General features: G+C 36.9%; 1 protein-coding gene across 1 annotated transcript in view; it reads left to right on the top strand.

Moving 5' to 3' along the window:
• Positions 1–9,928, top strand: part of LOC101295280 (callose synthase 5-like) — a 13,938-nt gene extending 4,010 nt beyond the window's left edge. The window contains exons 15-42 of the mRNA XM_004289375.1: positions 357–691; positions 1,233–1,285; positions 1,409–1,469; positions 1,574–1,655; positions 1,734–1,783; positions 1,904–1,990; positions 2,544–2,666; positions 2,769–2,860; positions 2,950–3,037; positions 3,106–3,266; positions 3,727–3,850; positions 3,943–4,037; positions 4,154–4,271; positions 4,400–4,551; positions 5,048–5,157; positions 5,242–5,367; positions 5,446–5,514; positions 5,827–6,016; positions 6,115–6,226; positions 6,312–6,431; positions 6,516–6,631; positions 6,730–6,813; positions 7,176–7,288; positions 7,396–7,625; positions 7,827–8,624; positions 9,150–9,200; positions 9,285–9,470; positions 9,563–9,928. Of these exons, the coding sequence (XP_004289423.1) occupies positions 357–691; positions 1,233–1,285; positions 1,409–1,469; positions 1,574–1,655; positions 1,734–1,783; positions 1,904–1,990; positions 2,544–2,666; positions 2,769–2,860; positions 2,950–3,037; positions 3,106–3,266; positions 3,727–3,850; positions 3,943–4,037; positions 4,154–4,271; positions 4,400–4,551; positions 5,048–5,157; positions 5,242–5,367; positions 5,446–5,514; positions 5,827–6,016; positions 6,115–6,226; positions 6,312–6,431; positions 6,516–6,631; positions 6,730–6,813; positions 7,176–7,288; positions 7,396–7,625; positions 7,827–8,624; positions 9,150–9,200; positions 9,285–9,470; positions 9,563–9,805 (4,169 nt within the window). The 3' untranslated portion in view covers positions 9,806–9,928. The remainder of the gene's footprint in view (positions 1–356; positions 692–1,232; positions 1,286–1,408; positions 1,470–1,573; positions 1,656–1,733; positions 1,784–1,903; positions 1,991–2,543; positions 2,667–2,768; positions 2,861–2,949; positions 3,038–3,105; positions 3,267–3,726; positions 3,851–3,942; positions 4,038–4,153; positions 4,272–4,399; positions 4,552–5,047; positions 5,158–5,241; positions 5,368–5,445; positions 5,515–5,826; positions 6,017–6,114; positions 6,227–6,311; positions 6,432–6,515; positions 6,632–6,729; positions 6,814–7,175; positions 7,289–7,395; positions 7,626–7,826; positions 8,625–9,149; positions 9,201–9,284; positions 9,471–9,562) is intronic.
• Positions 9,929–10,394: the final 466 nt, after the last annotated feature.

Here is a 10,394-nt window from a genome sequence, read left to right as displayed (position 1 = left end):
ATGAGCTCATAATGAAGGGGAAATACGAAAGTGATAGCTAGTTTTCAAGTGAAGAATTAGCAATATGCTGAAACTTCACAGTAATATGTAAAACTTATTTTGCTCAAGTTGATGGTATTTATTTTCCCTTATGCTTCCTTGCATACTAATTTTGATTCTTAAAGATTCCATCTGTCATGCAATGTCTAGAATGCCACAATACATGATCATCTACTGTTTTTGAAGGAAAAATTTGCTCTTCTTTGAAAATTCTTTTAAGCCTGGCTTTTCTCATCTCAGATGAGGAATGAAATATATCTGTTCAAAGTAAATTCTTTATCAATCTTTAATCTTATCTACTTTATATCGTGATGTAGGTATTCTGGATATGGTTTTGAACTTCCCTGGGTATCACAGGTGTCGGTTCACAGATGTCCTGAGAAATATTCTGAAGATAGTTGTTAGTCTTGCGTGGGCAGTCATTCTTCCACTACTTTATGTGCATACCTTCGAAAATACCCCTAAACAACTTGCAGATATACTGTCATTCCTAAAGAAAATTGATGGAATTCCATCATTATATCTATTCGCTGTTGCAGTATATTTGCTTCCAAATGCCCTGACAGCAGTTTTGTTCCTATTCCCAATGCTCCGTCGTTTTATTGAAAATTCAGACTGGCATATCATCAGGTTGCTATTGTGGTGGTCACAGGTATTCCTGTCACTTTTACCTCTTTCTTTCCTCAATGTTCTATTATTCTTGAATCCAATTGGGTCTGTTAAGGGCTTTAAGGCATGGTAGTTTGGTTAATTCTAGGTAATGGGTAGACTATACCCATTGAATAAGTTCAATAAGACCAGAAGTTAAAAGTGGAATTTAGGATAATTTTTTCCAGTCATGTTTTATTACATGATAGTCCTAGTATGAAACCACAAGGTTCGAGTTCAAACTGAGTTTCTCCATATATAATCTGTGAAACTCAAGCTTACTGGGTTTGAATTACTTGGATTCATTGCAGTATGTTTCCCTAAATCATCCTGTAGTTCATTGTGTAAAGTGATATACTGTATGTCTGTATTTCTTTCTTGATAAAATTTTCATACAACCTTTTTGTTTTGACTTCATGAAAGTCGGAGCATTTTTTATTATCTATTTTGATGCTTAAACTTATTTCCTTCGCACAGAGGTCTATTGTTATTTGAATAGGTAAACTGTAAAAAGTGGTTTTGATGGATCTTTTACTCTCCTACAGCCAAGAATATATGTTGGAAGAGGAATGCATGAAAGTCAGTTTGCCCTTTTGAAGTGAGTTTGATGACGCATGCACCATGTGTCATCCCAATTCTATGCAGTTTAATCCTTTTCCTTTTCTCTTTGGTTGTTGATTGAGATACATATTTTTGTTCTTATTTCCTCTGCAATTTGCAGGTATACTTTTTTCTGGGTGCTACTTTTGGCTTGCAAGTTTACAGTTAGCTATTTTGTCCAGGTAAATTCATTGTATATGTTATTCCTTTCTAGAAGTTTTCTTAATAAATCAGAAATGGTAAATGATTTTGTTGTTAATTTATTTGGTGTCTGTCTCTTTCCCAGATAAGACCTCTGGTAAAACCAACAGAAGACATAATGAGTATTCGTCGTGTTAGATATCAGTGGCATGAATTTTTCCCTGATGGTACTCATTTCTATTGCTCCCATGTTTCTGTGATTTTCAACATTCGGGTTGATACTAATTAGTCATTTACTGATGCAGCTCAACACAACTATCCAGCAGTTGTCTCGCTCTGGGCACCTGTTATCTTGGTCTGTGACACTAACTTCCAATTGTTGGAATATTTTCGTTAGTTTATCAGTTTCCTGGACATAAATATTTCTTCCACTGTTGTTAATATAGAACCATACAATACCAAATATTCAATGCAGGTTTATTTCATGGACACACAAATTTGGTATGCTATATTTCAAACATTGTATGGAGGTATTGTTGGCGCCTTTGATCGCCTAGGAGAGGTGATTCTTCAGATTTATTTATTTCTCCCTCCACCCATATATTTTCTGTTTCCTCTTCTAGAACTATTTATTTTTCTTTCAAATTATGCAGCCATGAATTTATACATCCTGATAAGATAAAATTCTATAACTTTTGCTCTATGATTTTCTTTCGTAAGGAGCATGATACCCGGGCCAAAAGTAGATAAATTGGGCACCACACTAACAACAGTAATTGGATTGTGTGGTGATTGTCACTTAATGAAAAATTGAACATGATCATTTATTTTTCCATATCAATTTGTTAGATTTGAGAGTAGTTAGATGGATAATTCCCTAAAGCAAATCATATTAAATTAATGAATGCATGTTTTTGAAGCCAACCAAGTAGTTTACATTCTACATTGTTGAAGGTGATGTGATTGTGTATGGATATGTTACTTCAGTTGGGAACTCTTTACAACTATGGAGAGCATGACTAAATGTTTTTCATTCTAACTGAACAGTTAAGTTGGATATGTCTCATTTTACATATGTCTCTGGTTTACATTCACATATATTTTTCCTCCTGCAGATTCGAACTCTAGGCATGCTAAGATCCCGGTTCCAGTCTCTACCTGGGGCATTCAACACATATCTAGTGCCCTCGGATAAGTCAGCAAAAAGGGGATTTTCTTTCTCAAAGAAATTTGCGGAGGTAATTTGTTTATTCAGTATATAATCTTGACGAGCAGATTTTTAGCCATCAGAACACTGAAATAAAGGATTTTGTAATTAGCATCATGATTAATATCTGTAGGCTTCAGCAAGTAGGAGAAGTGAAGCTGCAAAATTTGCTCAGTTGTGGAATGAAGTGATATGTAGCTTTCGTGAGGAAGATCTCATCAGTGATAGGAAATGCTCTGCAACATAATCATTGCTTTCTTCATCTTTTATTTTATTCATCATGAGGTGAAAACTAAACTGGTTTTCCTCTACTTCAGGGAAATGGATCTGCTGCTGGTTCCTTATTCTTCAGATCCAAGCCTGAAAATAATTCAGTGGCCACCTTTTTTGCTTGCTAGCAAAGTCAGTACCTCACTTTTAAACCTGTGTTTTAGTTGCATGATTTTATTTCTTACTATATCTTCCTACAGATCCCAGTAGCATTAGACATGGCAGCTCAATTCAAAAACAAGGACGCTGATCTCTGGAAGCGGATATGTGGGGATGAATATATGAAGTGTGCGGTGATTGAATGTTATGAGTCTTTCAAACATGTCGTCAAGGCTTTGGTAGTTGGAGACAATGAGAAAAGGTAGTTACTGCTGCCTAATATTCATCGGTTTTTATGGCTAACCATTGGTTAAAACCTGATAAATTTCATTCCAATGGTTTTTCAAGTCCTCTTGTCAATCGCTTCTTGGGACCTCATGCCCCCCCCACCCTCTATTTCATGAAAATAGTATTGGTTTAGAAGTCCTCTAAAGATAATGCTGTCAGTTTGCTTTACCAGATCACTAGTTAATTTATTACACAGTTTTCACTTGTTCTGAGATTAGAACAGAACTCCTTCTTACGGTTGACTTTTTGATGACTGATTTTGCGACTCTTTTCACTTGAAAGACTGATGTTCTTCTGAGATATACTTATCACTTGAAAGAAAGTGTTCATTCTTCTCATTTGTTTTAATTGAGCCAGTGTATATTATTCAAAAACAATAGTGAATTTTACCTTACTGTGCTAGTAAGTATTCTGATTCGCTTATGATTTGACAGGATCATTGGCATCATTATTAAGGAAATTGAAAGTAACATTTCCAAGAATACATTTCTTGACAGTTTTAGAATGGCCTCCTTACCCACTCTTTGCCAGAAATTTGTAGAGCTTGTGGTAATCTTGGTGAGTCATCTATAAAAGACCATTAAATCTGCAGCATGTATTTGTCTTTGCCATTATGTTAATAGAAACTGACAGATTCTTTGATGTTGCAGAAAGATGGTGATTCATCCAAACGATCTGCGGTGGTGCTGCTGCTGCAAGATATGCTAGAAGTTGTCACTCGTGATATGATGGTGAATGAGATCCGGTTGGTAACTTTGATTTATTCGCTTTGGGGGAAAATGATGAATTGGTTTAGTTACAATCCAAGGGCTCACTTTAAATAATAATAACGCTTGCAATTTTTCATGTGATATTTTATAGAGAGGTGGTTGAAGTTGGTCACAGTAGCAAGGACACTGGAAGGCAACTTTTTGCTGGTACTGATGCAAAACCTGCAATATTGTTTCCTCCCCCAGTTACAGCACAATGGGAAGAACAGGTATGTCTCTTGCAATTCTTAGAAGTTAGAACAATTAAATTTTCAACGAATTTCAGAAACTTCTGATAATACTCAGCTCAATATATTTTCGTGAAAGATGACATTTCTATTTGCGATTATTCTTCTAGATAAGACGCCTCCATCTGCTGTTGACCGTTAAGGAGTCTGCTATTGATGTACCAGTAAACCTTGAAGCACGTAGAAGGATTTCATTCTTTGCAAATTCATTGTTCATGGATATGCCCCGTGCTCCCCGTGTCCGTAAGATGCTTTCGTTCAGGTTTGTGCATATTTCCATTTGTTCATTGCTTCCTGAAACTTAAAATGGTGTTTCATTCAAATTCCATGTGGTCGAATCAATTTAATCATTTGGCTTGGAAGATTTTGAAAGGTGCACTACCTTTAAACAACCCAACCTTAGAAAGCATCAACTGGATATTTTTATTATGTTTGGAAGATCTTGAAAAGGGTACAGTCTTAAAACATTTCACCCTTAAAAAACATCAACTGATGATTTTTATACAAAAATGACCAAATATCCCAATAGTTTTGTAAGTTTTCTTACCAATCTTTAGTCAGTAGGTTTAGGTTTTGTTCTGGTCTAAAGTCAGTTTGAAACCTTTTGTATATCTATATCATTTAAGATCGACAGCTTTTATGGGTTATCTGACAGGACAATTCCTGCATAATAAGTTATCTGACAGGTCAACCTTTTGAGCTTTTTCAATCTAAATCGTCTGACATAATAATCCTGTTACTTTTTTTGTTGTCAACAGCATCTTGACTCCCTACTACAGTGAGGAGACTGTGTATTCCAAAAGTGACCTTGAGATGGAAAATGAAGATGGTGTATCAATCATATATTACTTGCAGAAGATTTTCCCAGGTTAGTGATTGCACTATCCTTAACATGTTGGACTTTCAGAAGCAAATGAGGAATGACATAGAGAATATCTTGTGGCTGTTATAGATGAATGGACTAACTTCAAGGAGCGGCTCAATTGTAAAGAGGAAAGTGAAATATGGGAAAGTGAAGAGAACATTTTGCAGCTTCGCCATTGGGTCTCCTTACGAGGACAAACTCTCTGCAGGACAGGTATTTGATGCATTATCATCTTGTTCAGATTCCTGTATTTCAGTTAGTTCATGGTACTAATTACTTCTGGTATTGCAGTTAGAGGAATGATGTATTACCGACGAGCTCTGAAGCTTCAGGCTTTTCTCGATATGGCTGATGAAAAAGGTAAAACTAGCAGCATATGTTATCAATTTCTTGCATAATTTTCATCTGAGGATCAGAATATTTTGTGACATTTGTATGTCTTTAGTGCGATTTTGACTACGATCTCTGCCTTACTTGATGTATGCAAATATAGTAGATGGTTACAAAGCCATATTAGTCTTCTTTTTCTTCCCGCAGTATATCCTAACTATCTGATTTTTGTTTTTTTTTTTCGTTTTTTTTTTTTCACTCATAGTGGTTAGCAGTACTGTGTCTAACGGAGTTGTCATTTTGGAGGTAAATGTGGTTTCCTAATGTTTTAGTCTTGAGCAGAGATACTAGAGGGCTACAAAGCCATCACGGTTTCACCAGACGATGAAAAGAAGAGCCGGAGATCCCTATTTGCTCAACTGGAAGCTGTGGCTGATCTTAAATTTACCTATGTTGCTACTTGTCAGAACTATGGCAATCAGAAGCGAAGTGGAGATCGTCGTGCAACTGATATCCTGAATCTAATGGTTAAGTATGTCCTCTACCTGATATGTCAAGATAGTTTCACAATTTGATTCATAAAACGTATTATTGCTGAGTTCATCTTAATTATTTCTTGTCCTCCGACAGTAATCCCTCTCTCAGGGTTGCATATATTGATGAAGTTGAAGAACGAGAAGGTGAAAAGGTGCAAAAGGTTTACTATTCTGTGTTGGTCAAAGCAGTTGACAATCTTGACCAGGTAATCTTTTGACATATTGCAGAATCACAAATTTCCTGTTCCTTTGTATAGCTAAAGAACTCATTATCATAGTAACTTTCTGTAGGAAATATATCGTATAAAATTGCCGGGCTCAGCAAAGATTGGAGAAGGGAAGCCTGAAAACCAGAACCATGCAGTAATTTTCACTCGTGGAGAAGCTCTTCAGGCTATTGACATGAATCAGGTAAACCCTATAATAATCCTGTTATGATATATTCTCTTTTGATTCCAGCCAACTGTGATGTATAACTTAACCAATTTCTTGTAGGACAATTACTTGGAAGAAGCTCTCAAGATGCGTAACCTTCTTGAAGAATTTAATGAGGATCACGGAGTGCGTCCGCCTTCAATTTTAGGTGTTCGTGAGCATATATTTACTGGAAGGTTGTTTTTACTTTATATTTTAAATTTTAGACATTGGTTTGTTACATTCGCATATTGTAACCCTAATTACTTTGATTCTTATTACATTGGAATTGCAGTGTTTCTTCATTGGCGTGGTTTATGTCAAATCAAGAAATGAGCTTCGTAACCATAGGTCAAAGAGTTCTTGCTAGACCTCTTAAGTATGTTTTCTCTTACATACTGAACTATCTATTTTTTTAATGATAGAGCAATACTGTTTTTCAAAATATATTGCAGGGATCAGACTTCCAACAAATAAGTTGCCATTCTTTAATATACATAATAGTTGGCTATCTGGATTATGTTCCTTTAGTTAATCACTAGCTTCTTTATGGGATATTATCTACATTCTGTGAAATCTAACCTCTTCATGCGTTTTCCCCATCCTTTTGCATCTAGAGTTCACCTTTTTATTTTTTATCTGCTGTATTACTTTAATGTTGTCAAATAAAAATTGTTTCATAGATCTGAAGCAATAAAATTTTAAATAGGGCACTAACCATTTTGCTTTTGTTGGATGTAGGGTTCGCTTCCATTATGGACATCCAGATGTCTTTGATAGAATCTTCCACATTACTCGTGGTGGCATGAGCAAGGCTTCTCGTGGCATCAATCTCAGCGAGGATATTTTTGCAGGTAACTTTCTTGAATAAAAACATTCACATGCACAGAGAGATACATCTTTCTTGCTAGGAAAAAAAAAAAAACTTAGTTTGCTTCATACTATGATTTATAACATGTAGGTTTCAATTCCACTCTAAGAAGAGGAAATGTCACTCACCATGAGTACATCCAAGTGGGGAAGGGTAGGGATGTAGGCCTCAACCAAATCTCTCTCTTTGAGGCTAAAGTTGCTTGTGGTAATGGAGAGCAAACACTGAGCAGAGACATCTATCGATTAGGGCACCGTTATGATTTCTTCCGCGTGTTGTCGTATTACTTCTCAACAATAGGATTTTATATCAGCTCATTGGTAATCATCTATCTAATTGTTACTTTATCTTTTCATTGTTAGTCACAGTCTCACAGAATACACTGCTGTACAAATTATATTTTGCTATTCTTAGTCAAATAATTCTGGTATATGTTTTAAGATAATCTAAATGTACATCTTGATAGTATAGTTTTAAATCTTCTTAACTAGCATGATGACATTATCATTTTTGTTGTGCAGTTGGTTGTGATGACGGTCTATGCTTTCCTGTATGGTAGACTCTACTTGTCATTAAGTGGAATGGAAGAGACAATTACAAACTTTGCTGCCACCAAGGGAAATAATGCTCTACAAACAGCCATGGCTTCACAATCTGTTGTTCAATTAGGGTTGTTGACGTCCTTGCCCATGATTATGGAAATTGGACTTGAAAGAGGGTTCAGAACTGCATTAGGGGACACGATAATAATGCAGCTACAGCTAGCATCGGTTTTCTTTACTTTCTCACTGGGTACAAAGGTTCATTATTATGGGAGAACAATCCTGCATGGTGGGGCTAAATACAGAGCAACTGGTCGTGGCTTTGTTGTTCGGCATGAAAAGTTTGCTGAAAACTACAGGATGTACTCACGGAGTCACTTTACGAAAGGCCTGGAGCTTATGGTACTGCTTATTGTTTATATGATATTTGGCTCAGCAGCAGATGGCTCAGCAGCATATCTCTTCATCACATTCTCCATGTGGTTCTTGGTGCTTTCTTGGTTATTTGCACCCTTCCTCTTCAACCCTTCGGGATTTGAATGGCAAAAGATAGTGGAAGATTGGGATGATTGGTCAAAATGGATAACTAGCCGTGGTGGTATCGGTGTGCCAGCAAATAAGAGCTGGGAGTCATGGTGGGATGAAGAACAAGAGCACCTGCAGTTCACTGGGATGCTGGGACGCTTTTGGGAGATTGTACTTTCTCTGCGCTTCTTAATTTTCCAATATGGAATTGTGTACCATCTCAATGTTTCCAGGGGTGATAAAAGTATCATGGTGAGTATATTATTACACGTCTTAATCTTTTCCTTATTAGCTTCATTTTCTCTCTGAAGATGCAACAAATTCCCCTAAGAATCATTAAGCTCACAAGTAGGATTCCAGTTACATGTTCAACCAAGCTGTCCTAGATAGATTATCCTAGGCTAGTTTGATAGGGAGAGTATCAAGTATTACATATATAAATTTCCAATTCTGAGTATATGTTTACAAATTTGACCCAACAACCCAGATGTTGAGTGATTCAGTGACGTTTCATTCAGCAGATGTTTTCTTTTGCATGCTCCATGCCCCTAGTAGTTTGAAGATGAACTAAGTTGGGACAAGATGCTGATGCAACTGATACATAATATGGTTATCCAAAGAGTCCAAGTGTAGCACAGGGTCAAGCATCATACTGCAGGGATAAGGATGTAATGAGCTTAGAAAAATAAAACGAATACGATATTCCTTGATGAACTGCATAAAGCGTATTGATAACCACTTTAATTTATTGAGACTCATTTTAAATTATGATTCCAGGTTTATGCTCTGTCGTGGCTCGTCATTCTTGCTGTGGTGATTATCCTCAAGGTTAGTGTTCAAACTTGAAATACATAAACTTTCCGAGTGCAAGTGATGCATAGCCACTGACTGGTAAACACATTTGATTTGCAGGTTGTATCCTTGGGTAGAAAAAGGTTCAGTGCTGATTTCCAGTTGATGTTCAGACTTCTCAAGTTGTTCGTCTTCATTGGCTTCGTAGTCACCATTGCGATACTTTTTATTTTCCTTAATCTCACTGTTGGTGACATCTTTATAAGCTTACTGGCCTTCTTGCCTACTGGGTGGGCGCTACTTATGGTACGTATCTGAATCCTAGTCTGTTTGATCAATTATCTCAAAGTGCATTGTGTGATGAATGTGGTGTGTTGTTGTATATCACGATGGAGCAGATATCACAAGCATGCAGGCCAGCGGTGAAGGTCATCGGAATGTGGGGGTCTATAAAAGCTTTAGCAAGAGGGTACGAATACGTGATGGGACTGGTTATCTTTACCCCAGTGGCTGTCATGGCATGGTTCCCCTTTGTCACAGAGTTCCAGGCCAGGCTGCTATTCAACCAAGCTTTCAGTCGAGGGCTTCAGATCCAACGTATTCTTTCTGGTGGGAAGAAGCAGAAGTCTAAGTCTAACTAACCCCATTGCCTATTGCCTACACACAACTTATAATTCTACAATACACAGACCACGTATATTTGGTCATGTAAAGCAGCTACGTGTATATTACACTTGTGTACATCAATATATACAGTTCTTTTCAATTCTTCTTTGATCGATTACATCCTTAGTGTTTTAGGTGGTCTCGTGCTTGATCAGAGCAAGTACGACCGAGACCACCCCCTTGCATTCTCTACAAAAGGAAGTTCCTTCCTTGCTATACTATGAGCAGGTAGAACCTTGTGTTTCCTGAATTTATGTTAGCTTGAAAATTGTTCCTCGCGGACATTTGATACGTATGGTTTGCAGGTAGATTTGTATCTGGTATCCATATCTTACCGGAAAACTTTGTATACTATGAAAAAACTGACTTACCAAGCAGATACCATACGGATCTAAAACTATCCTGGCCTTTGGGAACTAGATCATTTCTCTCTTCCTGTCGTATCCCCAGCAGAATGAGCTAGCCTACTCGTTCCTACATGCACAAAATGTCAAATGCGATTCTAAACTCTTCTTCATAGGCATTGCACTCTTCATGATTTTGTAGAACTTAAGCCAAACTCTT

This window comes from Fragaria vesca, linkage group LG1 (genome assembly GCF_000184155.1).
Source record: "Fragaria vesca subsp. vesca linkage group LG1, FraVesHawaii_1.0, whole genome shotgun sequence".
NCBI lineage: Eukaryota > Viridiplantae > Streptophyta > Magnoliopsida > Rosales > Rosaceae > Fragaria > Fragaria vesca.
Note: the sequence above shows the minus strand (reverse complement) of the source record. Positions and strands in the feature narration are given on the sequence as shown.